At 44.2% G+C, this 27,203-nt stretch overlaps 2 protein-coding genes across 3 annotated transcripts in view; both read right to left on the bottom strand.

Moving 5' to 3' along the window:
* Positions 1-10,059, bottom strand: part of SNAPC4 (small nuclear RNA activating complex polypeptide 4) — a 34,625-nt gene extending 24,566 nt beyond the window's left edge. Inside the window, exons 1-7 of the mRNA XM_034427134.2 lie at positions 9,959-10,059; positions 8,320-8,463; positions 7,748-7,788; positions 6,607-6,774; positions 5,011-5,136; positions 2,665-2,743; positions 588-669 (exon numbers count right to left, since the gene is read on the bottom strand). Of these exons, the coding sequence (XP_034283025.2) occupies positions 588-669; positions 2,665-2,743; positions 5,011-5,136; positions 6,607-6,774; positions 7,748-7,788; positions 8,320-8,452 (629 nt within the window). The 5' untranslated portion in view covers positions 8,453-8,463; positions 9,959-10,059. The remainder of the gene's footprint in view (positions 1-587; positions 670-2,664; positions 2,744-5,010; positions 5,137-6,606; positions 6,775-7,747; positions 7,789-8,319; positions 8,464-9,958) is intronic.
* A 2,126-nt stretch (positions 10,060-12,185) lies between these two features.
* ENTR1 (endosome associated trafficking regulator 1) lies at positions 12,186-27,203 on the bottom strand. Of its 2 annotated transcripts, none has more exons than XM_034427140.2 (8): positions 26,636-27,203; positions 26,021-26,142; positions 21,328-21,720; positions 18,760-18,833; positions 16,753-16,864; positions 15,859-15,921; positions 14,703-14,842; positions 12,186-12,759 (listed from the first exon to the last, which is right to left on the bottom strand). In XM_034427140.2, the coding sequence occupies exons 1-8, from the start codon at positions 26,709-26,711 to the stop codon at positions 12,663-12,665; spliced, it is 1,077 nt and encodes a 358-aa protein (XP_034283031.2). In that variant the 5' UTR covers positions 26,712-27,203; the 3' UTR covers positions 12,186-12,662. The 2 variants fall into 2 exon arrangements, with proteins under 2 accessions (XP_034283031.2, XP_060548750.2); XM_060692767.2 differs by having other exon boundaries at positions 26,379-26,796.

Genomic DNA, 27,203 nt, shown 5'->3' with positions numbered 1-27,203 from the left:
CTGGATCCACGCCAGCGTCGCAGAGATAAGCGCGCACAACAGAAGAAAAGGCGTGCCCGAGATTAGGCTGAGTCACTGGACCACACCCCACAGGGTATAAAAGGGAACGTGGTGGCCAGTCAAACCTTGGGACGAACAAAGCTGAAAGCTTCCATGCCATTCTGCATTGCCGGACTTTTTGCTATAGACTTTGCTGGATTATCTCTGGACTTGATTGACTCCGTAATTATTGAGCTGTTTCTTTTGATGTACCAGGAGTGGGGAGAAGTTATCTCTCCTCTTCGTAAATAATAAACTCTTGGCAGGCCGCCACTAGGTTGTTGCCAAGTTCCGTTATCATAAGGAAAAGGATTTTGCCGGCTGGTTTGGTCTTTAACTCTTGAACGTCTGTTGGTGTGTGTGCGTGTGGTTGGGGACAGAACAGTGAGAAGCATTCCGTGGCAGATATGGGGAACGCATTATCTGGGTGTGATGTTACGAAAAGCCCAAATTGATGGAGAAGAAAGTGTGGATTGTTCCAGTCGACGGGACTACAAGGGTTTTTTTTGCCCCCCTCCTGTTTCTTACCAGAAGCCAAGGGAACTTACTTGAGCAGCTTTGGCTGCAGCAGATGCTGTAAGCGGTCACTCACGACGGCCTGTTGCAGCAGCAACTTCTCCCGGCTCTTCCCTGGGGAAGGAGAGATCAGGGTCAGGGTTCAGGAAAGTGGCATTCAACGCTCAATGGATCAAACTCAGGATGGAATTCTCAGTCTGGGGGAGGCAGGGGGTGGGGGAGGCTAGCTTTGAATGTTGTGAATTCCTTGTCAGGGAAAGAGGTAGCCCAGTCTCCCGGCCAGGACTTCACAGGCAGTTTGCAAGGGAATCAAGGAATAGCAATAATAATAATAATAATAATAATAATAATAATAATAATAATAATAATAATAATAATTTTATTTCTATACCGCCCTTCTCCCGAAGGACTCAGGGCGGTGTACAGCCAATTTAAAAACACAAGACACAACAATAATTAATAATTAAAATAAAATTAAAATAGCACTTAAGACTTATATATTGCTTCACGGTGCTTTTACAGCCCTCTCTAAGCAGTTTACAGAGTCAGCCTCTTGCCCCCAACAATCTGGGTCCTCATTTTACCGACCTCAGAAGGATGGAAGCCTGAGTCGATCCTGAGCCAGTGAGAATCAAACTGCTGGCAGCAGGCAGAATTAACCTGCAATACTGCATTCTAACCACCACACCATAGATGGATGGATGGATGGATGGATGGATGGATGGAAGGAAGGAAGGAAGGGCAATAGCACTTGGACTTGTATACCGCTTCATAGTGCTTTTACAGCCCTCTTTAAGCGGTTAAACAGAATCAGCCTATGGCCCCCAACTATCTGGGTCCTCATTTTAGTGACTTCGGAAGGATGGAAGGCTGAGTCAACCTTGAGCCGATGAGAATCGAACTGTTGGCAGCAGGCAGAATTAGCCGGGCAATGTAATGAATTGTATGAACATGTAAAAGCAAGATAGAAAGAATTGTAGTAAGAAAAATGGGGAGAAAGGAAGCACAAAATGAATTAATATAAACGTACAAAATTTGGAAAGGACGTCTTAACAAATTAAATGAAAATATAAAGATGTGATAGAAATACAGTAAGAGGATGGAGGAAGAAGTAGAGGACACAAAATATGTACTCAGATGACACACTGAATGATTAACGATGCGTTGTTTGTTTAAAAAAATAATAATAAACTTTTTTTTTTAAAAAAAGAATTAGCCTGCAATACTGCATTCTAACCACTGAGCCACTACGGCTCTTAATCCCTGTGCAAAGCACTTGGAGGCAATGTATAGGTAATCCTCAATTTAAAACTGTTTGTTTAGTGACTGTTCAAAGTTACAGTGTGTTCTGCCCCAGCTACGGACCCCAAAGAACGCAGCACACACAAAGTCTAAACAAAGCTTATTTTGCTCAAGTAACTCAGTCTTTTGCAAACACAGGCTTGTTAATAAATTTTCTTAACAGCCTGCAAGAATCCACAGATAAGGTAATCGCAGTCCTTACTAGGGTTGGCAGAAAGCCCAGAAGCAATGTTGCAGAGAATCCAAACGCGAAGGAGAGCAAACTAAAGTTGTTCCCTACAGCTTGCTGCAATCAGCGTTCCTCCTTAAATAGGCTAAGGGAGTGGCCAATTAGCCCCAAGCCTTACTCTCAAGGAGACCTCCTCCTGAGGAGCCACTCCTGCATTTTGGCAGCTCTGCATGCCTGTGCATTCAAAAGAGGATCCTCCTCTTCGTCCTCTTCACTTAAAGGAGCTTCTGGAGCTTCTGAAGGCCCTGGCTGAATCCCTGCCTCTGGCACCACATCTTCTCCAGCCTCCTCACTGTCCGACTCAAGCGCCAGCTGCACAGGCTGCTGGCGCAGCACTACACCAGCCTCCTCGTCGGAATCAACTACAATCCGCGCAGGCTGCTGGCGGGCCACAACACAGTGGCGCTACAAAATGTAACTTAAAACTGGTCCTTGCACTTCCATCCCCAGTCACGTTATCTGTGTTCAGATGCTTGGCAGCCAGCATACATTTACCATGGTTACAACATGCTAGGGTCATCCGTGAGGAGCTACATCCTCTTCCCCAACAAATGGTCCCCTTTACCGTAGCCTCTTACATTTGATAGTGACCAGCTCCTCGAAAGACTTGATGCCTTGCCTCGCCTTTTCTCGAGTGTCGTCGTTGGCAGGAGGGCCCTGGGGACGAAATCTGACATTTTTATTGCACTTCCCGTTTCAATCCCTGCCATAAGACAACTGCCTTCCCTGGGGACTTCTGGAACGAAGGGGAGACTCTGCTCAAGGGATTTCAGGAAAAGCATATTGAGATCGCAGGAGAGAGACAGCCGAATTCTGTCAGGAGGGACATCTGGCTGAAATCTTTCTCCCTGCCTTGACAATAACTGAGCACTACCACATGGAAACAACAGTGTTGTGGCTCCGTTACCTGAGCCTGTGTTATTGGAGGGAGAAGGCTCCGAACATGAAGGAGAGGAGTTGGCCAGGCCTCCCTCTCCAGGACCCTCCTCTCTGGCAAAGCCTCAGGTGTCTCCCAAAGGAGAAGAGATTTGTCAGGAGCCAGGTATCTCCTCGCAGTCGGACAGTGACGGAGATAAGTCTTGGCTGGATCCACGCCAGCGTCGAAGAGACAGGCGCACTCAGCAGAAGAGGAGGCATGCCAGAGATTAGGCTGAGTCACTGGACCACACCCCACAGGGGATATAAGGGGGTGAGGTGGCCATTCAGACTCTGTGACGGACAAAACAAACTACTAGTGAGTCACATTGTATCTTTGAAACAACGTTATCTGCCTTGGATTTAATATGGACTGGACTTGACAATTCTTGAACTGTGTGTATCTTGTTTGGGTTTATCTGTCGGAGGAACAACCCCTCCCTCTGAGTAAAGTTCTTGGCAAGCAGCTACTGGGTTGCTGCCAAGCCTCTTATCGGAAGAATTTGTTGTCTGCCAGTTTTATTTAACCCTTGGCTATCTGTTTGTGTATGTGTGTGAGATGGGGACAGAACAAACAGAGAATAACAACAACAAAGCTGACATTCATATGAAGGGAAAAGCAAACCAGGGAAATTAGAAATTGCTAAGGTCTATAATATGCGCAGTTCCATTTGGCAGGCACACTCTGAGGCTGGGAAGCCTGCATAGCGCGGGCGAGTGGGAGCCCTGATAACACCAACCCGGACATGCAACCACCTGCCTGGCCCACCGTCTGGTTGCTCATGGCTGCAACAGGACAGGCAAAGCAGGTGGCAGGGTGTGGGTGCAGGCCGTGGGGCAGCTCCACTCCCCCCCCCCATCCAATGGTGAGTTGCTCCTGGTTCGCACTGGTTCGCAAGAACCGATAGTAAAAATTTGTAGTAGTTCCGAGAAATGGTAATAACATTGGCTGGCCACGCCTCCGAACCGTTCCCCAGCCCAGTCGCCGCTCGCCTACCCTGCCCACATCATCAGAGGTTTTTAAAATTATTTTTAAAAGCATTTTTTCTACAACCTCTTCGGCCGAAAAAGTGCTTTTAAAAGTTTTTTTAAAAAAGCCTCTGATGATCGTGTGGCTCAGCTGGGATCGTCAGAGGCTTTTCAAAGCATTTTTTCTACAACCTCTTCAGCCGAAGAGGTTGTAGGAAAAAAAATGCTTTGAAAAGCCTCTGTCAATCCCAGCTGAGTTGCCTGATCGGCAGAGGCTTTTCAAAGCATTGTTTTCTGCAACCCCTTAAGGTTGTAGAAAAAATGCTTTTAAAAGTTTTTTTTAAAAAAATTGGCCACGCCCACTGTCACATTACCCACCAAGCCACACCCACAAAATAAGCCACGCCCACAGAACCGGTAGTAAAAAAATTTAGAACCCACCCCTGCCCCCATCTGCCTCGCCTCACATCATGGCGCCTGCCCTGTTGCAGCCACGAGCAACCAGGTGGCGGGATGGAGTGAGCAGGCTCTTAACTGGGGCTTATTTTTGGGGTAGGGCTTTAGGCGTATGCTAAAGATATGCTAGGGCTTATTTTCTGGTTGGGTCTATTTTCAGAGGAACACGGTAGAGAGCCGTAGCCTGGGGGTTGGGGACCCCTGATTTGCAAGACCTGGTTACCTGAGGGACTACCTGTCTCCCATTATATCTGCCTAGCCACTCTGATTTTGCAGGGTGGGCGTGCTCTGTATTCCTACAATTGTTTTCTATTTGGACCCTGCTCTACAGCAGCACCTGCCCTCTAGAATGAGTTTTCCATCCCGAGGTCCCAACAGCCCTCACTGTTGTTTAGCAGAGCTGTGAAGACCTGAGTCTTTTCCCAGGCCTTGGCCGAGTGAGAGGGACACCCCTCCCTTTAATCACACTTGCCCTCTTTTCTTTTTTATGACCTGATTGTAATTTGATCACTATGAACCCCGCAGAGATTTTCGGGGCCAGGCAGCATCTGAGTTGAATAAGTTACCATTGCAATTATACTTACAAACCCTGATGTTTTGTCCTTAAAGTACGGTTTCATAAAATGGCCCAAAAACATATTTGCTGGCAAGGATTTCCCATCGCTCGATTTCATGCCTTTTGTTCCGGCCAGCTCCCAGGTGAGTTTTTCCTGCAGGACATTCATACACAGAAGGCGCCCATGAAGCCAGAATTGTGGGCAACTACATCCCAGAATTGAGATAAACAGTAACAAGAGTTGGAAGGGACCTTGGAGGTCATCTAGTCCAACCCCCTTCTCACACAGGAGACCTTTACTAGGGATTCGAACCGCTGAACTGCCGACCTTTCTGATCGACAAGCTCAGTGTCTTAGCCACCGAGCCACCTAGCCAGTATAATGAAGTCAGTCAGAGGAAGGCATCCCACCATCCAATTATTCAGACAGTTCAGCTGAGTGAACATCCTTACAAAATTCTCCTTGCTTCTAGCAGGGCTGGGAAAAAATGCAGGCCAGGAAGCCAAAATGCAAGCCAAAGATAAGGTTTCTGGAAACCGCCTGCCAACAGACTACAGTTCTTGTTGCTTAGCGAGCCCTCCCCAGACTCCAGGACTGGCCCATGATCCTCCCCAACATCCTCACTATCCGAGTCTGCTACCAGCTCCGCTGGCGGGCCACAACAGAAAAAGGGAGGGGGGAATTCACAACAGGATGAATTATTCGAGCAGCCCTGTTTTTCTAATTATCTTTATTCTCATTTCAATTTCTTATTCAATTATTATTTAATTTTATTACATCATTTGTGTAGATCTTTATGATATCTCACTTTTTTCCCTTTTACTCCCCCCTCCCACTTTAGATTGAACTGAAAAGGGAAACAACAGGAGAGGGAGGGAGGAGTAGAGAGAGAGGAAAGGAGAAGAGAAGAGAGAAGAGGAGATGAGAAAGAAGAAAGGGAAAAGGAGAGGAAGAAAAGGGAGGGGATAGAGGAGCAGAGGAGAAGGCTAGAAGGCGGGAAGAGAAGGGGAAGTAGGAAAGGGAAGGAGAGGAAGAATGAAGGAAGGAGGAGAAGAGAGAGGAAGGAAGAGAAGGGGAGGAGAAGAAGAAAGGGAAAAGGAGAGGAAGAAAAGGGAGGGGAAAGAGGAGCAGAGAAGGTTAGAAGGGGGGAAGATGAGAGGAGTGGGGGAAGAGAAGGGGAAGTAGGAAAGAAAAGGAGAGGAAGAACGAAGGAAGGAGGAGAAGAGAGAGGAAGGAAGAGAAGGGGAGGAGAAGAAGAAAGGTTGGAGTAAAGGTAAAGGGTAAAAGAGCAGCCCCGAAAAAGTAAAAATGAAAAATGAAAGTTAAAAGAAAAGATGAATGAAAAATGATGGAAATGACTGTACATGTAAATGTGTTTGAGAAATAAAAATAAAAACTTTAAATAGGAGAAAAAAGGATGAATTATAATGTGTGTTTGTGTGGGAGGAGGGGTGGACTTGTATGCTGAAGATCACACCACATGTCCTCTACAGCTATTAGACGCTCTGATCCCCATTAACCTGTGAAATGGGCAAACTGTGACAACTCCTCTGAGAAAGCGGAGAGTCTCAAAGGAGACGAAGCTTTTCCACCCTGTTCCCGAGGTCCCTGCAGCTTCACTCACCTGTTGCTTTTTATTTTGGGCAAGGAGAGTGTTGATCTCCTCAATCTTCTCCTGGATCACTTCCTGATAAACCAGGTTCATCTGGAGGCAGGTTTCTGGGGTTTGGGGTAGGTTGACTTCCTCCTCATCTTCCTCGCTGTCACCTTTCTCCCCGCCTGGGTCCACCTCCTGATACAGAAGAAGGGATTAAAGCTAGAAAATCATTGTTCCTGAAAACAAGAAACTCCTCTCAATAAAAATGTTAAGTTCAAGGGCTGCAGGATTGGGGAAAAAAAGAACATTATGTTACTACAGCTTCATTTCTTTTTTCCATCTTTTGCTATTGAATAGAGTAGAGTAGAGTAGAGCAGAGCAGAGCAGAGCAGAGCAGAGCAGAGCAGAGCAGAGCAGAGCAGAGCAGAGCAGAGCAGAGCAGAGCAGAACAGAACAGAACAGAATAGAATAGAATAGAATAGAATAGAATAGAATTCTTTATTGGCCAAGTGCGATTGGACACACAAGGAATTAGTCTTTGGTGTATATGCTCTCAGTGTACATAAGGAGAATAACATACATTCATCAAGAATAAAAAGATACAACACTTAGTGATAGTCAAGGTTACTAATAAGCTATAGAATTGTTATAGGAAACAAATAACAATATAAATTGAAAGAGACAAGAAATATGGTTATAGTAATAAGTGGAAAGAAATAGATACTACTAAGGAAGAGAAGAATAATAGTAATACAGTCTTAGTAAATTATTTTGAGAGTTATTTAAATGCTAGGTATTATTTCTCTTTAATCATTAGAATCCAGGGAGTTTAACTACGGGTTATTTAGCTGTGTTATAAGTGTAATTTAAGAGTGAGTTGCATAGTTTTAAAGTCCTGTTATGAGTGGAAAGCATGCAAATTGGCTGTATCCAACATTGGCTGTACATTTAAAATCTTGAATATTAATATGAGAGGCCAACATGGGTTGCAAAAGGCGGCTAAATCAATTCTGCTTTCTCCCAATTTCTAGCCATTGCATTGCTTCCTTCTTTTTAATCATTCCTGTATTTCTATAAAGATGGATGTTAGAAAGGAAAACATGCCCAGTAGTGCAATGATATTCAAAGGCATCCCCTCCCAAGGCAGAATTCCAGCTTGGTTACTTGCCATGTCAAGTTGAGTATCAGATTCATCCTCTTCCAGGTCATCTGAGGAGAGAAGATATAAATGTATGTGAGAGAAACAGTTTAATTATTTATTAAATTTATATGCATCCCATCTGGCAGTTCGAGACAACTTTGGGCGACTTGGAACGTAAAGACTTCAAAAGATCACTTGGAAACAAGGGGCTACTTAGGACTGCGTTGCTGAGACAGCACAGCATATGGTGATCAGGAAGCCCATTTTACACATAATTTACAAGTGATCTTTACGATAACAGTTCTCTCATTTTTGTAATAATTAACAGTGTTGTGAGTTTCTGCTAATTTCCACCAGGACCCATCACATTTTTCTCTCTTGTGGTGTTTTACAATATCATTTAAGCACTGTGCACATCTTGTAAAAGCACAAGGCAAATCTTTAGCACAAGAATGCGGTTTATAATACCCAAGGCCCTGCTTCTAGTTTTAGTTATTTCTTGGCTCTCTTCCCCACCAAACTGGGGTCCAGCCACTGGAGACTTGTGATAAAAAAAGATATGAAAAGGCAAGATGGAGATGTTTTCCACCAGGCCGCACCTTCCTCTTCAGAGCCAGATTCCAAACTGGAGTCCAGCACTCCAATCCCATTTGATGGAATGACTGGGCCCAAACTCCTCTCCAGCTCTTCGATCTCCTGCCTGATTTTTTCTCGTTCCGCCTCGAGTTCCATTGCTGAGGTGCCTGTAAACAAGACAGAAAAGTCAAAGAATAGAATAGGAATGGATAGGAATAAGAATAGGAGTAGAATAGAAATAGGAATAGAATAGAGAATAGAACACAGAACACAGAATAAATAGAATTAGAACAGAACAGAATATACAATAGAATTAGAACAGAATGCAGAATGGGATGGGAAGGGACAGAACAGAATAGAACTTTCTCACTTTATATGTACCATAATCAGCATACATTAAAATGAAATGTTGTTGCATTCAGCTCTCAAAGGATAACCATTATGCATAGAACCACATAAGCACAATATAGGACACAGAGAAACATAGTACACACAGTCTAGTATGCAGAGACATGTTGAAAAAAAAGAATCCTGCGAATTTTACAAGATGGATAGCATAAGGAACAAAGCTGTTACAGAATCTAGTAATCTTACTTCGAAACCTCCTGCCAGAGGGGAGCAACAGAAACAGACAGTAAAGTGCAGAGGTGGGCTTCATCAGGTTCTGACCAGTTCTGGAGAACCGGTAGCAGAAATTTTGAGTAGTTCGGAGAACCGGTAGTAAAAATTCTGACTGGCCACGCCCACATCTATTCTCTGCCTCCCAAATCCCAGCTGATCGGGGGAGGGGGGGAAGAATGGGAATTTTGCAGTAACCTTCCCCTGGATTGAGGTGGGAATGGAGATTTTACAGTATCCTTCCCCTGGAGTGGGGTGGGAATGGAGATTTTACAGTATCCTTCCCCTGCCATGCCCAAGTCATGCCCACCAAGCCATGCCAGGCCCACCACGCCACGCCCCCAGAACAGGTAGTAAAAAAAAATTGGTAAAGTGGGTGCGTGGGGTCTCTAACAATGCTTTGAGCTCTAAGCACATAGAGTTTACAAGCAGCATCCTGAATAACGGGGAAACAAGCTTCCTATAATCTTCTCCGCTGTCCTCACCACTCTCTGTAGGGGCTTTCTATCTGCCACCAAAGGAGACAGGGATGCAGTTTGTTAAAACGCTCTCCCATCAGAAGGAGAAAGAGGTTCTCTCCTCATCCTGCGCAGGGAAGGCAGACTCTGGTTTGCACAAAAGATAACATCCGAAGCCAGGACTATGAAAAAAAAGGGCCACGACTCATTTCTTTTATGTATTTTATTTATTCAATTTTGTCCACTGTCCAAAGGGATTCTGGGCGGCTCCTCAGAGCAGCCCGTGCTGTATTTTTTTACGACCGATTTTATTGCCCTTCGCAGGTGCTTCTGACACGTATCAGCGCCACACGCAAAATAAAAGCCCCCTCCGAACGTGTGGATGGGAAAGGGACCCTCGGGAGGGGCGGGGAGGGGGTTTCTCCCCCCGCTTCTTCCATCCCCGGGTCTCCTGCGTTCACACGACACGTTCATAAAGCACAGCTAATCTAGCCGTGGCTTCCCGCGGGCCTAGCTGCCGGGCGCCGCTCCCTCGGGCCGAAAGACGCTGAGGTTGCCCCAGCCTGACCGACGACGCGGGTCTCACCTGTTCGAAGCCGCTACGGCTGGAAGAGTGCTTGAAACCCTCGGCCGGAAGCGCGGGAGGAGGGGGAACATGCCGGGTGACGGACCAGGAAGTGACGTCACGCACAGGCTTAATGAAACCGGAATGACAACCATTTTTCCCCCCAACTGAGAAAGCCACACCTACTTGGGGGTGTGTCCAACGATCGCATAGGCTCCGCCCTCTTTGCCCACGCGTCGGCCAATGCGGCGTTCGCTTTCTTTTCCCGCCGCGAAGCGTCGTCCAATAGCGGCGCACAACGCGAGGGAGAGCGCGTGCGCTACGAACACGTGATGCGCTGGGAACAGCCAATCAGGAGGAAAAGAAACAGAAAGTGGGGGGGAGTGTTGCTACGTGTGGCGGTAGCCAATGAACGGAGAGGACGCAATCCGCCCGGCGGGCTTTCAGAAGGAGCCGCTCAGTCCGCGCGATCTCCCGCGGCAGACGGACGTGGTTCCCTTTACGTGCCGTGGAAGAGACAGAACTGTCACGTAGAGGCTCCCCGTTCAACGGCAACCCTTTTCGGCCTCATTAGACGATGTGGAGCGAACCGGCCTACCCCGCAGGGTTGTTAGGGAGAAAATAGGAGCGCTGCCTCTGAATGGAAGCAAACTAAAACAAGCCACGGCTTGTTCAATCGTGGCTTGTGGAGGGACCCAAGAGAACCATTATTATGACAGCCATTATTATCTAGGCTTGAAATCCTAATATTTGCATTTAATGGGATTGAGCAAAGCCAAGAGAGGGATCCCAAAATGCCACTAGGAGGTCAGAGTATTAAAATAGATGAAACGGGAGAAATGAAATGAGTTAGTTGATAGACTTCTTTTTGTGTGTGTGTGTACTGTATTAATGTATATGTACGTGTTTTTACATGTATTTACGTTGTATGTTTGTTTAAAAATAAAAAATTTAAAAATAAAATAAAATAGATTAAATGGGAGAAATGACACCTGTGTGATTTTCGGTAAAAGCTATGCAGTGCCAAGATTTGAGAAAATACTGGGGTTTAACGCTGTTTTCCTTTGATGAACTTGGGGCCAATTTTAATAGGTGGCTGAATCCTTCAAGTTGTCTGTGAGATTATCATTCAGTGTTTTGGAAGTCAAAACACTCTGCACAACTAACCTTAACTGGAGCTGGATGCATTATTTTAATTAGTAACCTTTTAAGAAAATTATTTCTTAAAGGATATTAATTAAAGTAATGCATCCAGCATCCATTACTTTAATTAATATCCTTTAAGAAATAATTTTATTAAAAGGATGCTAATTAAAATAATGCATCCAGCACCAGTATCCTTTAAGAAAATTATTTCTTCAAAGACTTAATCCCAAGATTAGGAGCCTGGTGGTGCAGTGGACTAAACTACTGTTAAAGTAGTATTTAACTGCCAGCTGCCTGCAATTACTGCGAGTTCAATTCTCACCAGGCTCAAGGTTGACTCAGCCTTCCATCCTTCTGAAGTAGGTAAAATGAGGACCCGGTTTGTGGGGGCAATAAGCTGACTTTGTATAAAAAAGAACACCGCTTGGGGGGGGGGGCAAAAGCCCTACTAAGCAGGTATATACAAAAGTATGAAGACTAATTGCTTAACGCATTGTAAGCCGCCCTGAGTCTCCGGAGAAGGGCGGCATATAAATCAAACTAATAAATAAAATAAATGTTTGTTTTATGTTTATGTTTTATTAGATTTATATACCGCCCCAGAAGACATAAATAATGTCTTTAGCACTTCTCAGTGGGTGGCCATGAAAGCCTTGGTTGGCTTAATTCGTTTTCGATCAATTTCCTTCTGTGACTGGTTCATCCATATATACACTACTTTCAAAATGCTCCAATCATCGTAAAACAGCTTCATTAGCACTACTAAACACTACTATGAACTGGAAAAGAGGTGCATTTTATATCTATATATCTATACATTGTATCAAATTTATATTTACTGATAAAGAAATAAAGGGAGACTAGTATAGATCTATTTCAAGCTATTTAGCTCTCATCAGCTAGCCATACCTTTACTCGGATTCGATACATATGTATCATATTTATGAGGCTGCCCAATCTTACAAAAATGGGATTCTGGGCAGTATATAAGTCTTCCAGAACCAATCCTTAAAGAGGAGGCATTTGCTTACGGGCCTGGTTTTCACCATGATTGAAAAAAACAAAAAACAAAATATAAAATAAAAGCCCAAACCAAACTCCATACTTGCAGTTTCATTTTAATTTAAAAAATAATACTATTACAAAACCCGGAGAAATTAAAAAGCTCCCAGAACTGTATATTCAGAAAGTTAAATCTTGGATACCTTGCTATGCAAAAGCAATAAAAGGTTTTATTGCACCTGTACAACAGCTGGCTTTCCAAAAAATAAATGTGATTTCTATCAAGAAGACAGTTTTAGTAATAATACCTGTCTTCTCGAGGACATCTCTGACTGGCACCCATTGTTAAATAAATATATTCCTGACTAGACTTTTAAAGCAATCTCTAAATGAGCAGCCAAACAGTGAAGTGCGAAAATATTTAGTTATCTCTGCACATTATGAAATGCGTTCCATTGATCAATCCAGATGTAGTAACTCAGAGCTGCAACCACCTTAACAGTCTCAGAAGTTAAACAGCGCAAAAAATCCAGCTTCCAATCTTTGTTTTCTCCAAGAATGAGAGGTAATAAGATTCTCAGGGGGTTCCTTGTGATGGTATCTCAGACATTTTGTCTAGCGACCTCAGAAGGTCAGCCACAAGCTGCAGCTCTTCTGCACCAGAAACCAGCTGCCTAGAAAGAACACAAGATGGAAATAAGCACAATGGTGACAATTATGTTGCTGCCTGCAGGGACTCTGGCAGACCCAATTTTAAATAGGCTAATTTAATGTAAAACTCCATGTTTCCCACCTCCCCAAAAAATCCTAAGGAAACAAAAAACCCCATCTCTATCCTCTTTGAGGTCACAACTCTACCCTCTTGGCATCACAGGCCCAACCTCCATGGAGCAAGCATCCCTCCAAATATGAGCCACTACAACAAGGGCGTCGAACTGGCAGCCTGCGGGCCAGATGTGTCGCACACAGGCCACGCCCACCTCAGCTCCGCAAAGGCAAAAACCGTCACGATATGTCACGTGACACAATCGAGTTTGACACCCATGCACTGCAAGGTTTTCTGCTCTGACTTTGTTTTCCAGACATTTTGGATACTACCAAGATTAAAAATTTGGGAATTCAAATGTCTGGTTCAGGATAAAGGTTACCAATCTGTACACCCCTATATAAATAAATGCACCTGAATGATACTTTAGCAGCTGGGGCAGCTGAAGCCAAAATCAATTAAGCTGGAAAACAATGGTTTGTAAAGCCCACATTATTCTTCCCTAGCTATAAAGAATGAACTTTTATGTTATAATCGATGTAATTCAGAATTACTACCCAGCGCTGGGTAGCTACCACACTGAAGCCAAAGGGCAGAACTTATCCTTGCTATATTTAGCACGTTAGAAGTGTTTTGAAGACACTAAAAAAAAAAAAAAAGTAGGAATTAACATACCAACACCTGGGAAAGGCTGCTCACACTATTTTGCTATTTAGCAGTTTGTTTAAACTCCAGGGTCATTTTTAAAAAGGCATCCATTGGAACAGAAAGGTTTATTATTTATTTATATAAATAAATAAACTTTTATTATTTTTATTATTATTTTTTATTAACCTTTTATTATTTTCATAAACAATTCAAGGTGGGGAACATATTTAATTACTCCTTCTTACAACAACAAACCCTGTGAGGTGACTTAGGCCGAGAAAGGGAGCGGCCCAAGCTCACCCAACTAGCTTTTATGGCTAAAGTGGGATATAACCTTTCTGGATCGGGACGCCTTGCACACGGTCACTCATGCCCTAGTCACCTCCCGTATGGACTACTGTAATGCTCTCTACATGGGGTCCCCTTGAAAAGCACCCGGAGGCTCCAACTGGTCCAGAATGTAGCCGCGCGGGTGATTATGGGCGCAGCTCGTTGCGCCCATGTAACACCTCTCCTACGCGAGCTGCACTGGCTCCCGATGGTCTTCCGGGTGCGATTCAAGGTGTTAGTTATCACCTTTAAAGCGCTCCATGGCTTAGGACCTGGGTACCTACGAGACCGTCTTTTGCCACCAATAGCCTCCCACCGACCAGTTCGTTCTCACTGGGAGAGACTACCCGGTACCGTCAGTCAAATTATGCCGACTGGCGACTCCCAGGGGGAGGGCCTTCTCTGTGAGGGCTCCAACCCTTTGGAATGAAGTGCCCCCAGAGATACGGAATATCCCCAACTTTCGTGCTTTCTGCCGTGCCCTCAAGACCCTGATGTTCCAACAGGCGGGGCTAAACATGTGAATGATTTTTAAAATGTTATCTAATTCTGGGTTTTTATTTAATTGGGCCAAACATTGTAATAATTTTAATGAGCAATTTTATGATGTTTGTGTATCTATATTTTTCTTGACTGTACACCGCCTTGAGTCCTACGAGAGAAAGGCGGTATAGAAATATAACAAACAAACAAACAAACAAACAAACAAACAAACAAATAAATAAATATACTACAAACCCTCAAATTGGCTAGTGCCATATGCGCCACTGAGTTCTAACCAGGATTGCTTTGCTTTAAGCCAACTATGGCTTGCTAAACAAAACTTTGTATGAATTCAGTGTTTTTATCTGCTTCACCCTACTCAAGACTTACTTGATGGATGATTTAGATCTCGTTATCACAGCGAGGAGATTCTGCAAGGCAACATCTGCATTTTGCTTGACTGCAGTCAGGTTTTCCTGATGGGCAGACTTCAAGGTTTTGTTCTCCGATTTGTAGCTTTCCATCTGAACCTTCGTGTAAGCAGAGAAGCATTTATTACTTCCCAAACATTGCTTTTACAGTCCCTGTGGTTTTCAAAGCGTGACATGAGCTAAGGGTGTTTCTGGCAGAACCTTCAAGGCCCAAGGAAAACCTCTAAGGTTTACTTCCAAGTAGGTTTGCATAGGATCAGCTCACTTCACTATATTATTTATTTTAGAAAGCCCCTTAAGAAAAAGCTTTTACAGGAAACAAGTTGCTTTGCAGAGCGTACCCTTTCTACCTCACTGACTTTTCAAATAGGAACTATTTGTCCTTACAAGGCCTGTAGCAAGCAGGTTTTCCCATCAGCATCGAGTCAAAATCGTCTTAGAACTCAGAGCCACAGCCAGCTAGTATCACAATTCCAGAAACTGGTGCAAGCTGCTAGTTTTAGCTCCCTAGCTGGCTTGGGAAGAAACAGGGCAGAAGGGAGCAGTCAGAGGCCGTCTGTCTATACAACTGTGCATTTGACCCTCAGAAGGTCTATGCAAGCAAGGATAATCTACTTCGGAGACTACTCACTGGTGGGACTCTGCACAATTTACGAAATCTACGTTTGACAGCTCCGATACAGGTGGTTCTCAACTTGCAACCAGCTTCTTAATGACTGTTCAAATTTATGATGGTCACAGAAGAAAGAAACCCCCTGGCCATTGTAAATGCCACCCTGTGATTGTAAATCAGGTGCCTTGCATCGACTTTACAACCAGTTGCAGTGTCCCAGTTACAGTGTGAATGCAATTCGTGATGGTTTTTTTGCCAGTTTTCCAGCACAAAATGCCATTTGAATGAAGAGATTCACTGAATAACCACAGTGTTCACCGGAAAGCAGAGTTCACTTAAGAAGTGCCACCCAAAAAAAAAAGTTAGAAAAACAGACACATAGAAGGCTTGACTTACGACCAGATTTCCGGTTCCAAATTCAGTTGTAAGTCAAGGACCATCTGGATTTTAACTCCCCAAGCTCTTTCAGAATTTTTCTATCTGCCCCGTTGGCATTATGTACCTGAAGGTGCATGTTTTCCTGCTTCAGCTTAATGGCACTGTTTTCTGCTTTCACGGCCCGTTTCTGGAACACAAAGCAGAGAAAGGTTTATTTGAGGAGCTGCGGGCAAACACGATCCACAGTTCTTAACACCAGGAGAGAAGGAATATAGGGGCACGCAAAGAGTGGATGGCTCTCATAGCCTATTAATTCTGGCGGGAGGATGAGAGAAGCACCCTGTTGTGGCTCCGATCCCCGAGCCCATCTTATCGGAGGAAGAAGGCTCCGAACATGAAGGAGTCGGCCAGGCCTCCCTCTCCAGGCCCCTCCTCTCTGGCAATGCCTCAGGTGTCTGCCGAGGGAGAGGAGATTGACCAGGAGCCAGGTGTCTCCGATGACAGCGATGAGGGTGATAAGTTGTTCCTGGATCCACGCCAACGAAGGCGAGATAAACGTTTGCAGCAGATGAGGAGGCGTGCCAGGGATTAAGCTGAGTCACTGGACTACACCCCACAGGCTATATAAGAGAGTGTGGTGGCCATTTAGACTCTGTGACGGACAAAGCTAACTTCTGGCTAGTCACTTTGTACAACACCAAATCTGCTGAAGGTTTCATGTTTGAGCTGGACTGTTTTGAAAACTGTGTGTATTCGTTGGTGTTATCTGGTGGAGGAACGCTCCCTCTTCTTGTAGTAAAGCACTTGGCAGACGGTTATTGTATTGCTGCCAAGTTCCTGATAACGAACCTTGTGTATGCCGAGTACTTCTTTAACCCCCGGCTGGCTGTTTGTGTGTGTGTGGGGACGGGGACAGAACACACCCATAGCTCTCAGACCCCCAGAACGAGACGAGCTCAGCTACCACCTTACCCAGATTCACAGGAGAGGGCTGGTTCCCACAGCGCCCCAGACCCACCGTCATTAACTGGAGATTCTCTTCCACCTGCTGCACCATGGCCTCCAACTCACGAGCCTCCTTCTCCTCTTTCCGTTTGCTCTTCTCCAAAGTCCTTTCCAGATGCCTTATTCTGGTTGAGAGAAGGAATGAGTCCACACCTTGAGCTCCAGCCCTCAGCTTAGTCTCGTGAGTTCTGCCCTCTGCTGCCTCCCGGGAACACGAGATAAGCCAGGATGCCTTTTAAAGCAGGCTTGCTGTTTTAACACCAGATAAGCTTTCTAAGATGTATAAAGGGATGTCAAATGAATGTTGGAAGTGTAAAAATAAAGAAGGGACTTTTTATTATTTATGGTGGATATGTGATAAAGCAAAAAGGAATATGGTTCACACTTGATAATACAGAAAATCCTGCACATGGAGATAGAAATGAAACCAGGATTTTTCCTTTTGGGACTAATGGAAAAAGAACCGGAGAAAAAAAATTGGAACTTAGTTACTATATATGTTGACAGCAGCAAGTATGCACAAAAATGGAAAAGACACTTTGCGATACCTATCACGGAAGAATGGCTGCAGAAACTGATGGAGTTGGTGGAAATGGCAAAACTGACTACCCTGATTAAAGGAAAGAACATAAGTACTTTTGTTTCCACATGGAGACCGCTTCTGAACTTCGTAACTCTGGCTTTTATAGATAAGATGGATAGATCTTTATAGAAATGGCTTGTTCATATTATTATGGAAAAACAAAAAACTGATTGGAAGCGAATGCCTTATTTTATTGTGACAGAGAGAGTCGGACGTCAATGCTTTTTCTTTAATTTTCCCTCACTTCTCTTTCCCCTTTCCCCTCCCCCTCATTGCTTTTTTATTTACTTTCTGTACTTTGTATTTTATAACACTTTATAACTTCATAAAAAATGTTTGGATAAAAAAATATTAAAGCAGGCTTGCTAACCCCCATATGGTAAGTAAGCCCTTTGCTATCTTGTTGGAACTTGGAAGTTTATTTCCCCCGAACGAGATGAGGATAACTTATATAAATGTCAGATCCGTGTATCTGCCATTCTTCGTGGAAGGAGGAGGTGGGATTTGGAGTTGTCATCTTTAGTTCTCTTTCCTGTGTATCCTAAGTATCCTATTTCCTGCCTGGTCCTCTTTGTATAAACCTTAACCTGATTTATAACCGTTGCCTGGCGCCAGGAATGCCTGGAGAATTCTCACACCTTGGGAAATGAGAGGGGAAGGGGGGAACGAGTGGATTGCAAGATGACCCTGAGAAGCTCTTCTTATCTGTTTCTCAGAGAGGCTGGTACAATTCCATCTTCACACCGACGGACTGGTCGGAATCCACATCGGACGGTGGGGAGGGGGGTTCCTAATTTCCTTTATCCTGAACTGTATGCCCTGAGGGACCCCAGAGCCTGCTTTGAGTTTTGACTTGCTTTCATCCCTTTCAATAAAAAATATAAATCCCTTTTGAAATACAAAGTTCTCAAGAGTTCGTACTTTCTTGGAAGATGGGGAAGAAGCTGGTCCTTACAATAAGCATTTTAGCACTACAGAACTGGAAGGGGCTATTCAGTCCTAAACCCCCCACCCCTCCCATTCAACAAGGAATCCAAAAGAAGGCATTCACAATTCATTGGGCTTGGCTGCTAGTCTTATAAAGATGATTTGACTTGATGGCTCATCTCTGCAGCAGGGCATCCCATGAGGGAGACCCCAATACCTCCCCTGCTTGCACTGCAGAAATGGTTCGGCCACAAAGAAGTATTTTTCTAACGTTCACCAGATCTGCCTTCATGTAACTACACAGCACTGTTTTGTAACCTACCCTCTTGAATCATCAGGTCACCTTCAGGTCTGACAAGCCTTCATATTTTTAGAGTGCTATCAGTCCCCATGCTTTATTTCTCAGGATTAAATGTTCTCTCTCTCTCTCTCTTGATTCAGGGGGTTCAAATCAGAGAAATAATCAATTAAAGGGTTTGTTTTTTCTACTGATCTTAATTTCGCACCCACCTTTCCGCCTGTGATTCGGAAACAGCTTGAATTTGGCTTAGTGTACTTCTTAACTTGGAATTTTCTTCTTTCAGCTACGTAAAAGAGAAAAGATTCAGACGTTGAAGGATTTGGGAATTCTGGGAAGGAACTGTTCCAAAAGTGGATAGGCAACAAGATGGAAAATCAATCCAAGGTCACAACCGGGAAATGACAAGTAGCCAAAAAGTCTTGAAAATGTCTTGAATACAGAATTTGTGTCTTTGGCTGGGATCCACAAGATTTCTGTCCTTGCAAATGGCCCAGTTTGTGTTTCTCACACAGCCCCTAGCAAACCTTTCAATGTTTCAAAATCTGTGGAGTTTTTGCTGCATTCCTATATTCCGCCCCACAACCAGAAAGTAAAACAAACAAAAAAACAACCCAAGATTTCCCAGACCCGCCTGCCCATTCAGCCACGTAAAAGGAATTGCACTGGAGCTTTGCAAAGATAGAATCCCAAGCTTTCTGATAGGAAGGAGAGATTTCCAATGCCTCAAAAATGGAAACTTGATACGAAACAGGATGAGATTAACCTTGGGAATAGAGCGGGGACCTGTGAGCATTTGGGAGCTGAAAAACAAATTGTGGGCATTTTTGCAGCATAGCTTTGAACGAAATACTGGCATGTTGTTTTTACTCCCCCCCCCCCCCAGACAAAACTGGTGGGTCTCCGATCCAGAAAATTGGTACTGGTCAGCCAGGGAACCCAGTGGACACTTAGACATAATGTAATAGCAAAAAAAAAAAAAAGTACAAATACAGGAAAATCTCTATCGCTCAGAATTGACCTGAGGGGTCCTTGGTGCTCTCTAAACTGGGTTGTTGTTTTTTTGCAGACGTTACATTACTCCAGGTAGGTAATGTCATCAGTGCTTGTAAGGAGGGGAGTCTACAAGGATACAATTAAGCTCAGAGAGGACCAAGGATCCCTCAGAAAAAGACTATTTAGACAGCCCTTATGCAGCAAAGCCTAGAAAGCAATGACAATAATTTTCTTTTTGCTATTGATATTTTATTATTCTTTTTTAATTGTTTAATTGTTCTGTTATTTCTATTGCTTTGTTTACACTCTTTTCACTTCTTCCTTTTTGTTGTAAGCCACCTAGAGTAGCCCCATGGCGAGATAGGCAGCTGTCCTTAGAAAGTAAACAGCACAAACTTAGTCCCAGCAAACCTCTTTCATTCACACGGCTGTGAATTATTGTCATTCCCAGTCCGAAAGGCCTCTCAAACAGTCTTTCAGAGGAGTGTTGATAAACACCCACCTTATCTCCCTTGGAATGCTGCCAGAGAACTAATTGCCACACGCAGGGCGAGGCCAAACTTAGCACAGAGTCAAACAGATCTTTTCCAGAGCTTTTACCAACCAGATGAACTAATTGCTTCCTGCAAAAGCTCACGTCCCATTAGCTTCTCTTTTATGTCTTATGGGAGGGGCCAATCATCTCCAAGCCTTACTCCCAAGTCGACCCTGTTTTCTTAATTGTTCCTGTCTTCTGGCAGCTCTGTGCATGCGCACACTGGGAACAGGCTCACAGTTTTTCTGCCTTACTGATGTCAGACTCCGGAGGCAGCAAAGAACTACCAGATGGCCTTGGCCCCCTCTCTGCCTCCGACTCAGAACCCTCGTCTAAGCCTTCCCCAGACCTCCTCACTGCCCGACTCTGCTGCCAGCACTGCTGGCCGCTAGTGGGATACAACAGCAGCCAATAAATTAAATAAAATTACTATTCAGAGTTGTGTTATGGTGCAAGTTCTGGGTTGGGCAGACTTTGGTTCAATTTCAGCTTTAACTCACTGGGTATCTCAGAGGGAATAAAGAACAGGGGGGAAAGAGCTGCTATCAGTGATCAGATAAAAGAAACCCAAGTCCAGGACAGAGCAGTAACTTGAGAAAACGCCTCAGACAAGCATCTCCTTAGTACACAGGATGATGAAGTGAGGAAGCCTGCAAAATTCTATTATTACACCCATTCTAACAAAAGTAATTTTAGGCCTTACACAGCATTGACTTCTTAGTCTGGCCTGCCCTATAGGGCTGACGGTATCTTTATATTACCCTGTTTCCACTAAAATAAGACATCCCCTGATAATAAGCCCAATCGGGCTTTTGAGCGCATGCGCTAAAATAAGCCCCCTCCCCAAAATAAGCCCTCCCCGAAAATATTTAAACGCATGTGCATCCGGTCCCCACCATTTCCTCTGGTGACAGAGCTGGAAATCAGGTAAGGCGGCAAGAGGAGCCCCGTCTTGCTCCACGCGCCCCGAAGTAATAAAACGTTCCCGAAAATAAGGCCAAGCGCTTATTTTGGGGTTCAAAAAAAATATAAGACAGGGTCTTATTTTCGGGGAAACACGGTAATCACATTGTTAGCTCAACCTACTTCATAAAATTGTTCCTGTGGGGATAAAAGTTGAAAGGGATTATACTATACATGTTACCTCAGAAAAAGAAAGGTGGGATATATATTTGCTAAGGATTTAGCCTTATTGTCCTGAGGAAGCCAGGAGGGAGAACAGCTTCCCAAGAGAGGCATCAACACTCACCTCTCGGTAATGCAGCTGCAACAGTCGGCAGAAGTCATCTTCTGGGGACATCTGATCACTCGGAGAGCTTTGGTCTCCTTTCCCAAGGCAGCCACAGGAGACGTGGTCATTTCTTCCCAGCTGCTCTGGAGAAAAGGTCTGGAGGTCCGAGACGTTGCAATAGAAAGAGTCTATTGGGCTGCTGCTGAGCGAGGCGCTGGGGGCGCTGGCCGAATGGGCTTCTTCGACGGCCGAGGGCTGATAGGAGCCGCTCCAGTCGTCCTCGTCATCTTGCAGCAAGGAGTCCGAGGCAGTTGGGTCTGCAAAAAACGGCTTTCGCAAGTCCTTGTTCAACCCCAGCGACTCGGCCAAGAAGGAGCTCTCATCCAGCAGGAGGCAGGACCTCGATGGCCCCTGCAAGCGAAGCAAAACGTTTGGGATTTTGACCATCTCAACGCTTTTCCTACACTGAGGCCAAAGGGCCTTTTGCACCAAACTGCCTAGCACAGGAGTCGGCAACCCGCAGCTCTGGAGCCGCATGTGGCTCTTTCATCCCTCTGCTGCGGCTCCCTGTCGCCGGTCGGCTCCACAATTGTTAGGGCTTTCGGTTAGGATAGGTGGAGGAAAAAGGATGCCGCGCTAGGAGGAGACTCTTTGGTGGGGGAACCGGACTTCCGGTCGGCTCCAGAATTTAACGGGGGGCTTCCAATTAGGACCTTTGTGGCTCTTTTGAGTGTTTAAGGTTGCTGATCTCAGCCTAGAAGTTGTAGCTTTCCAAAAATCCCCTCCATTAACAGCTCATTTATTGACAATAAAGAATTGCCTCAAGTCTTCAAAGAATGAGGAAAGCCAAGAGGCTGAAGACCTTCTCCATTCATGGCCACTTGTGTCAGCCGAGCCAGTACAGGCTTTCCTTGACTTACGACCACAACTGAGCCCAGAATTTATGTTGATAAGTCAGAAATTTGTTAAATGAGTTTTGCCCCGTTTTATGACTTTTCTTGCCACATTTGTTAAGTGAATCACTGCCCTAATTTAACCGTGTTAAATTAGTAACATGGTTGTTAAGTGAATTTGGTTTCCCCATGGACTTTGCTTGCCAGATGGTCGCAAAAGATGATGTAACCCCAGAAGAGTGCAACCGTCATAAGTAGGAACCACTTGTCAAGCATCCAAGTGTAAGTCACGTGACCACGGGGATGCTGCAATGGTCGTGTGAAAAACGGTCATAAGTCATTTTTCAGTACCGTCGTAACTGTGAATGGCCACTAAATGAACCGTTGTAAGTCGAGGAGTGCCTGTACATCAGTGTTTCTCAACCTTGGTAGCTTGAAGATGGGTGGACTTCAACTCCCAGAATCCCTCAGCCAGCACTGCTGCTGGGGGGTTCTGGGAGTTGAAGTCCACCCATCTTCAAGCTTCCAAGGTTGAGAAACACTGATGTATCTGAAGACACCACTCTGTTCACAAGAATGTTTTTGTTTCCCTCACACTTTTTTTTTTTTAAGTAATTTTATTAGAAGACATATTGGACATTTACACAACATACAACATATAAATAACTTATCATATTTAAGCATTGTTTCATAGTGGTCTTCCAATTATTACTTTATTCTTCTTCTCCTTTATCTTAATCTATTTATCCATCTTCTTCCCCTCCTTTTCCTTCCCCCCCTTTTTTCCCTTTTCCCCCATAGAGAACTATACATTTTAGTTATCTCTTTACTATTATACATTTCTACCTTCATATTATATACATTTTTATTCCACTCCGCACATATGATACATCTCTATTTTGTACTTCTATTTTTCTCTCCTAATAGTTATTGTTCTTCATTGTTAGTCTTAAGGCAATTATACCTCGCTGGTGCTTAGGTGGTGCAGCGGACTAAGTGCCGTTAAGTGCTAGCACTTAGCTGCCAGCTGCCTGCAATTAGTGCGAGTTCAAATCTCACCAGGCTCAAGGTTGACTCAGCCTTCCATCCTTTCGAGGTAGGTAAATTGAGGACCCGGATTGTGGGGGCAATAAGCCAGCTTTGTATAGAACACCGCTTGGGGGGGGCCAAAGCCCTAATAAGCAGGTATATACAAAAAAAGTATGCAGGCTATTCCTATAATGCATTGTAAGCTGCCCTGAGTCTACGGGGAAGGGCGGCATATAAATTGGGCTAATAAATAAATAAATATTATTTATTCCATATTCTATAATATTCTGTCTCTTCTTTTTCCTTAATTTCTTTTGTTAATCTGTCCATCTCAGTTCATTCTAAGATCTTATCTATTAGTTCTTCCTCCGTTGGGGTTCTTTTCCTGTTTCCAGTTTTTTGCATACGTTATTCGTGCTGCTTTTTATTTATTTTTATTTTTTTATAATTATTTTTATTTATTTTTATATGCTGCCCTTCTCCGGAGACTCAGGGCGGCTTACAATGCGTTAAGCAATAGCCTTCATACTTTTGTATATTTTATACAAAGTCAGTTTATTGCCCCCACAAACCGGGTCCTCATTTTACCCACCTTAGAAAGGATGGAAGGCTGAGTTGACCTTGAGCCTGGTGAGAATTGAACTCGCAGTAATTGCAGGCAGCTGCATGTTAAATGCTGCCTTAGTAGGAGGCATTAGCCTCCTACGCCACTCAGGCTCCTTTTAAGATGTGTAGCATCCAATATTTTATTGGATTTTATTTTATTTCTTTGCAATATGGTTTTGTAAAAATTCCTAACAAGAATGTTTCTGGCTTCTTGTCTATTTGTTGTTCTGTAATTTGTTCTATCCACCACACTTCTCCTCTTTTGAGAGAGATTTCCAAACGCTCTTTTGTCAATCCTGAGAAAAATTGGTAAGAACAAGATGAGGAAACTGCACTGTCCACCATCATTTTTGCAGCCTCACCCACAGAGGTGAAGCAACACCGTTAAAGAACTCCATTAAAACAAAATTCAGCTACTACAGCATGTATTTTACTTGCTCAATTCACATAGCCACCCCCACCTCACATATATGAGCAGCCTGACAAAAAAAAATCACATCAAAACAATTACAACCAAACCTTCAAATTAAAACCGTTGAAAGTAATTAAAAGCCACATACACAAAATATAGAGCAACCAATAATTTGGACAAACAAGAGATTGCAGATTCCTTGGGATTTCACGGCAAGGCCTCCTCTTCTAAAAGGCCAACAGGCATCGAAGGGGCTCTTCGGGCCAGCCAAATGTCTCCCTTTGGAAGTTTCCTCAAATAATAAGTTTTATGTCAAGCTACCCCAATATCTTGGGGTTCCCCCAACTCCTTACGAAGAACTGCTTGAGCAGGGAGCTGGATTAGAAGACCTCCAAGGTGCCTTCCAGCTCTATTCTATTCTATTTTAATTTATTTTTTTGATTTAAAAAAAAAACTTTATTAAACATATAAAAAGTAAAATGTTATACCATGTATATACAAGATACTTATATATTAATACAGACGACAATACATAAAAAGAAAAAGTGACTTTGGTCTTACATCCATTATCTTATTAACGGTGCATATTTAATTATTAAATATAATAATTATATAATTATATATAATAAATATAATATTAAATATAATAATAAGGGCACAGTGCCTTCCGCCGTGCCCTTAAAACCTCCTTTTGCCAGCAAGCCGGGCTGGCCTAACACTTTTTAAAATGTTTTAATTGTCTGTTATTGTTTTTAATCATGGGGCCAAATTTATATAAATCTTTTTAATTGTATTTTAATGTTTGTAGTTTATGTTTTTACTTGGCTGTTCACCGCTCTGAGTCCTCAGGGAGAAGGGCGGTATACAAATTTATAAATAAATAAATAAATAAATAAATAAATAAATAAATAAATAAATAAATAAATAAATATTGTACAGAATTTTACATTTACTCTCATAGAAATGAGAGTAAATGTAAAATTGTGTACGATAATAATATTTTATTATAATTTTATCGTACAATAATATTGTACAAATTATCCAATTATACCACTTATTCCACACTATATAACCTTTTGAGTCTACCTTATCCTTGTCCATTTCCGCACAATTATAGATTTTTTTGCATTATTAATTGGTCCGTTGGCAATTGATCAGTTTTCCAATATTGGGCGAGCGCGCCAATCTGGCTGCAGTGACTGTGTGTAATATTAAGTACTTTATTTCTTTCCTATAGTTTTCTTTAATCATCCCTAGTAGGAAAATCTCTGGTTGAGTTCTATTTTTTCCGAAGTTATTTCTATTAGCCAAATTCTTATTTTTTCCCAATATTTCCCAATTTTTGGGCAAAAAGAAAAATTGTCTATTCTATTTTAAACTGCTGCACAACAAAAGCACATTAATCAGCAGAGTAAATGGCTATTATATTGTGATGCTGTGTGTTTTTTTTAAAAAAAGATTTCTCTCCTGTCCTTCTGCGGCAACCACTGGCCTGCTGAATATCTCCCTCTAGGGATCAATTTTGCACCGATCTGTTTTGTATTGATCGATCAGCATTATCTCCCTTGCAGCTCCTCTTCTCCAAATTCATAACTGACTCTAAATCTACAGCAAAATTCTCCCTGCTTTTTTTGCCTAGCTGAATCGCTTTGAGGCAGGCAGTGTCAAGATGGGGGGGGGGTTTCCTGGAGAGGAAAAAGCCCAGTTGCCCCCCTTTTTTTCCTGCCCCCCCCCAAAAAAACCCAACCTCTCCCCCCCCTTGCCCCCTCACCTCGGGGCTGCCGTTCTTGGTGCCCGCATAGGAGGCTGTGGTTGCCTTTTGCTCCTGACTCCTCACGAAAGCCTTGAAGGAAAAAGGGTTGGCTCCTTCCCCCAGGTTGCCAGGCGGCCCACCTGCGACAGGTAAGGAAACAAATAAAAAGGACAGGAAGAAAAAATTTATCTCCCCCCCCCCCAACCCCTTCCAGGCAATTCGGCTCTCCATCAACTGGGTTTGCCAATGTCAGTCCTTAGAAGTCCAGGCAGGGAACGCCTCCCCTTCTGCAAGCAAAAAACACTTTGCACATGCTCAGAAACACTTTCTTCCTTAGCTCTATTGCAGAAAATGGGAATTGTACATATATACACACCTCGCTGAATGCCACCACCAATATATCCCAGCCGCACCCCAACCCACGACCCCTGGGTGGGAACCATGGGACATGGAGTCCTCTCTGAGAGACGCCGCTTCTCCTCCAGGCCTTACTTCCCCAGGAACCATCCTCCCCAGCCTGGCCAGGAAAGAGGCACAGCATCCCAAAGGAACTTCATTTCCCCCCCCCATCTCGCTCTGTAGAAGGCACTCTGCACATGCTCAGAGGCTGGGGCCCAATAAGGCCGTCCTTACCGGCAAGGCCTGCCCAGGGAGGCTCCGTGCTTTCCCCGAGGACGGAGCCGGGCGGAAGGGCGCTATGCCCGGCCATGGGCCGCGGGAGACGACCGAGCGTCTCCCCCTGCTCCTCCTCTGCCGCCAGAGGGGCGGACTTCCGGAGGGGCGGGGCGTGGGCGGGGCCTCGGCGCCACGCCCTCCGGACCAGAGAGCTACTAAACTGGAAGAGGCGCGCGCGGGGAAAACCTTGCCTTCCTCGGCACTTTAGTTGCGTTTGGGGCCTGGGGTTTTCAATCCGTCCGCATCCTGAATTTTGAGCCCGTTTTTTAAACCGCTGGTACCGCCAATTAGATTGAGTTCCCCTTCTGACGCCCGCCCCCCCCCGTCTAAATTGTTTTATGAAGATAATGGAAGAGTACTTGGGCCCCCAGGCGGAACCTTAGGGAAGGGGTCTCCAACCTTGCCCCCGCTTTAAGCCTAGAGGACTTCAACTCCCAGAACTCCCACTGCCTACTTCCTTCCGTATGTGAAAGCAATTCTATTAAGGGAGGGGTGGAAAACTATGAGGATCCCTTTAGGGCAGGGG

The sequence above is a fragment of the Pantherophis guttatus genome, chromosome 16 (genome assembly GCF_059756535.1).
Source record: "Pantherophis guttatus breed Tessera chromosome 16, ASM5975653v1, whole genome shotgun sequence".
In the NCBI taxonomy this organism is placed as follows: domain Eukaryota; kingdom Metazoa; phylum Chordata; class Lepidosauria; order Squamata; family Colubridae; genus Pantherophis; species Pantherophis guttatus.
Note: the sequence above shows the minus strand (reverse complement) of the source record. Positions and strands in the feature narration are given on the sequence as shown.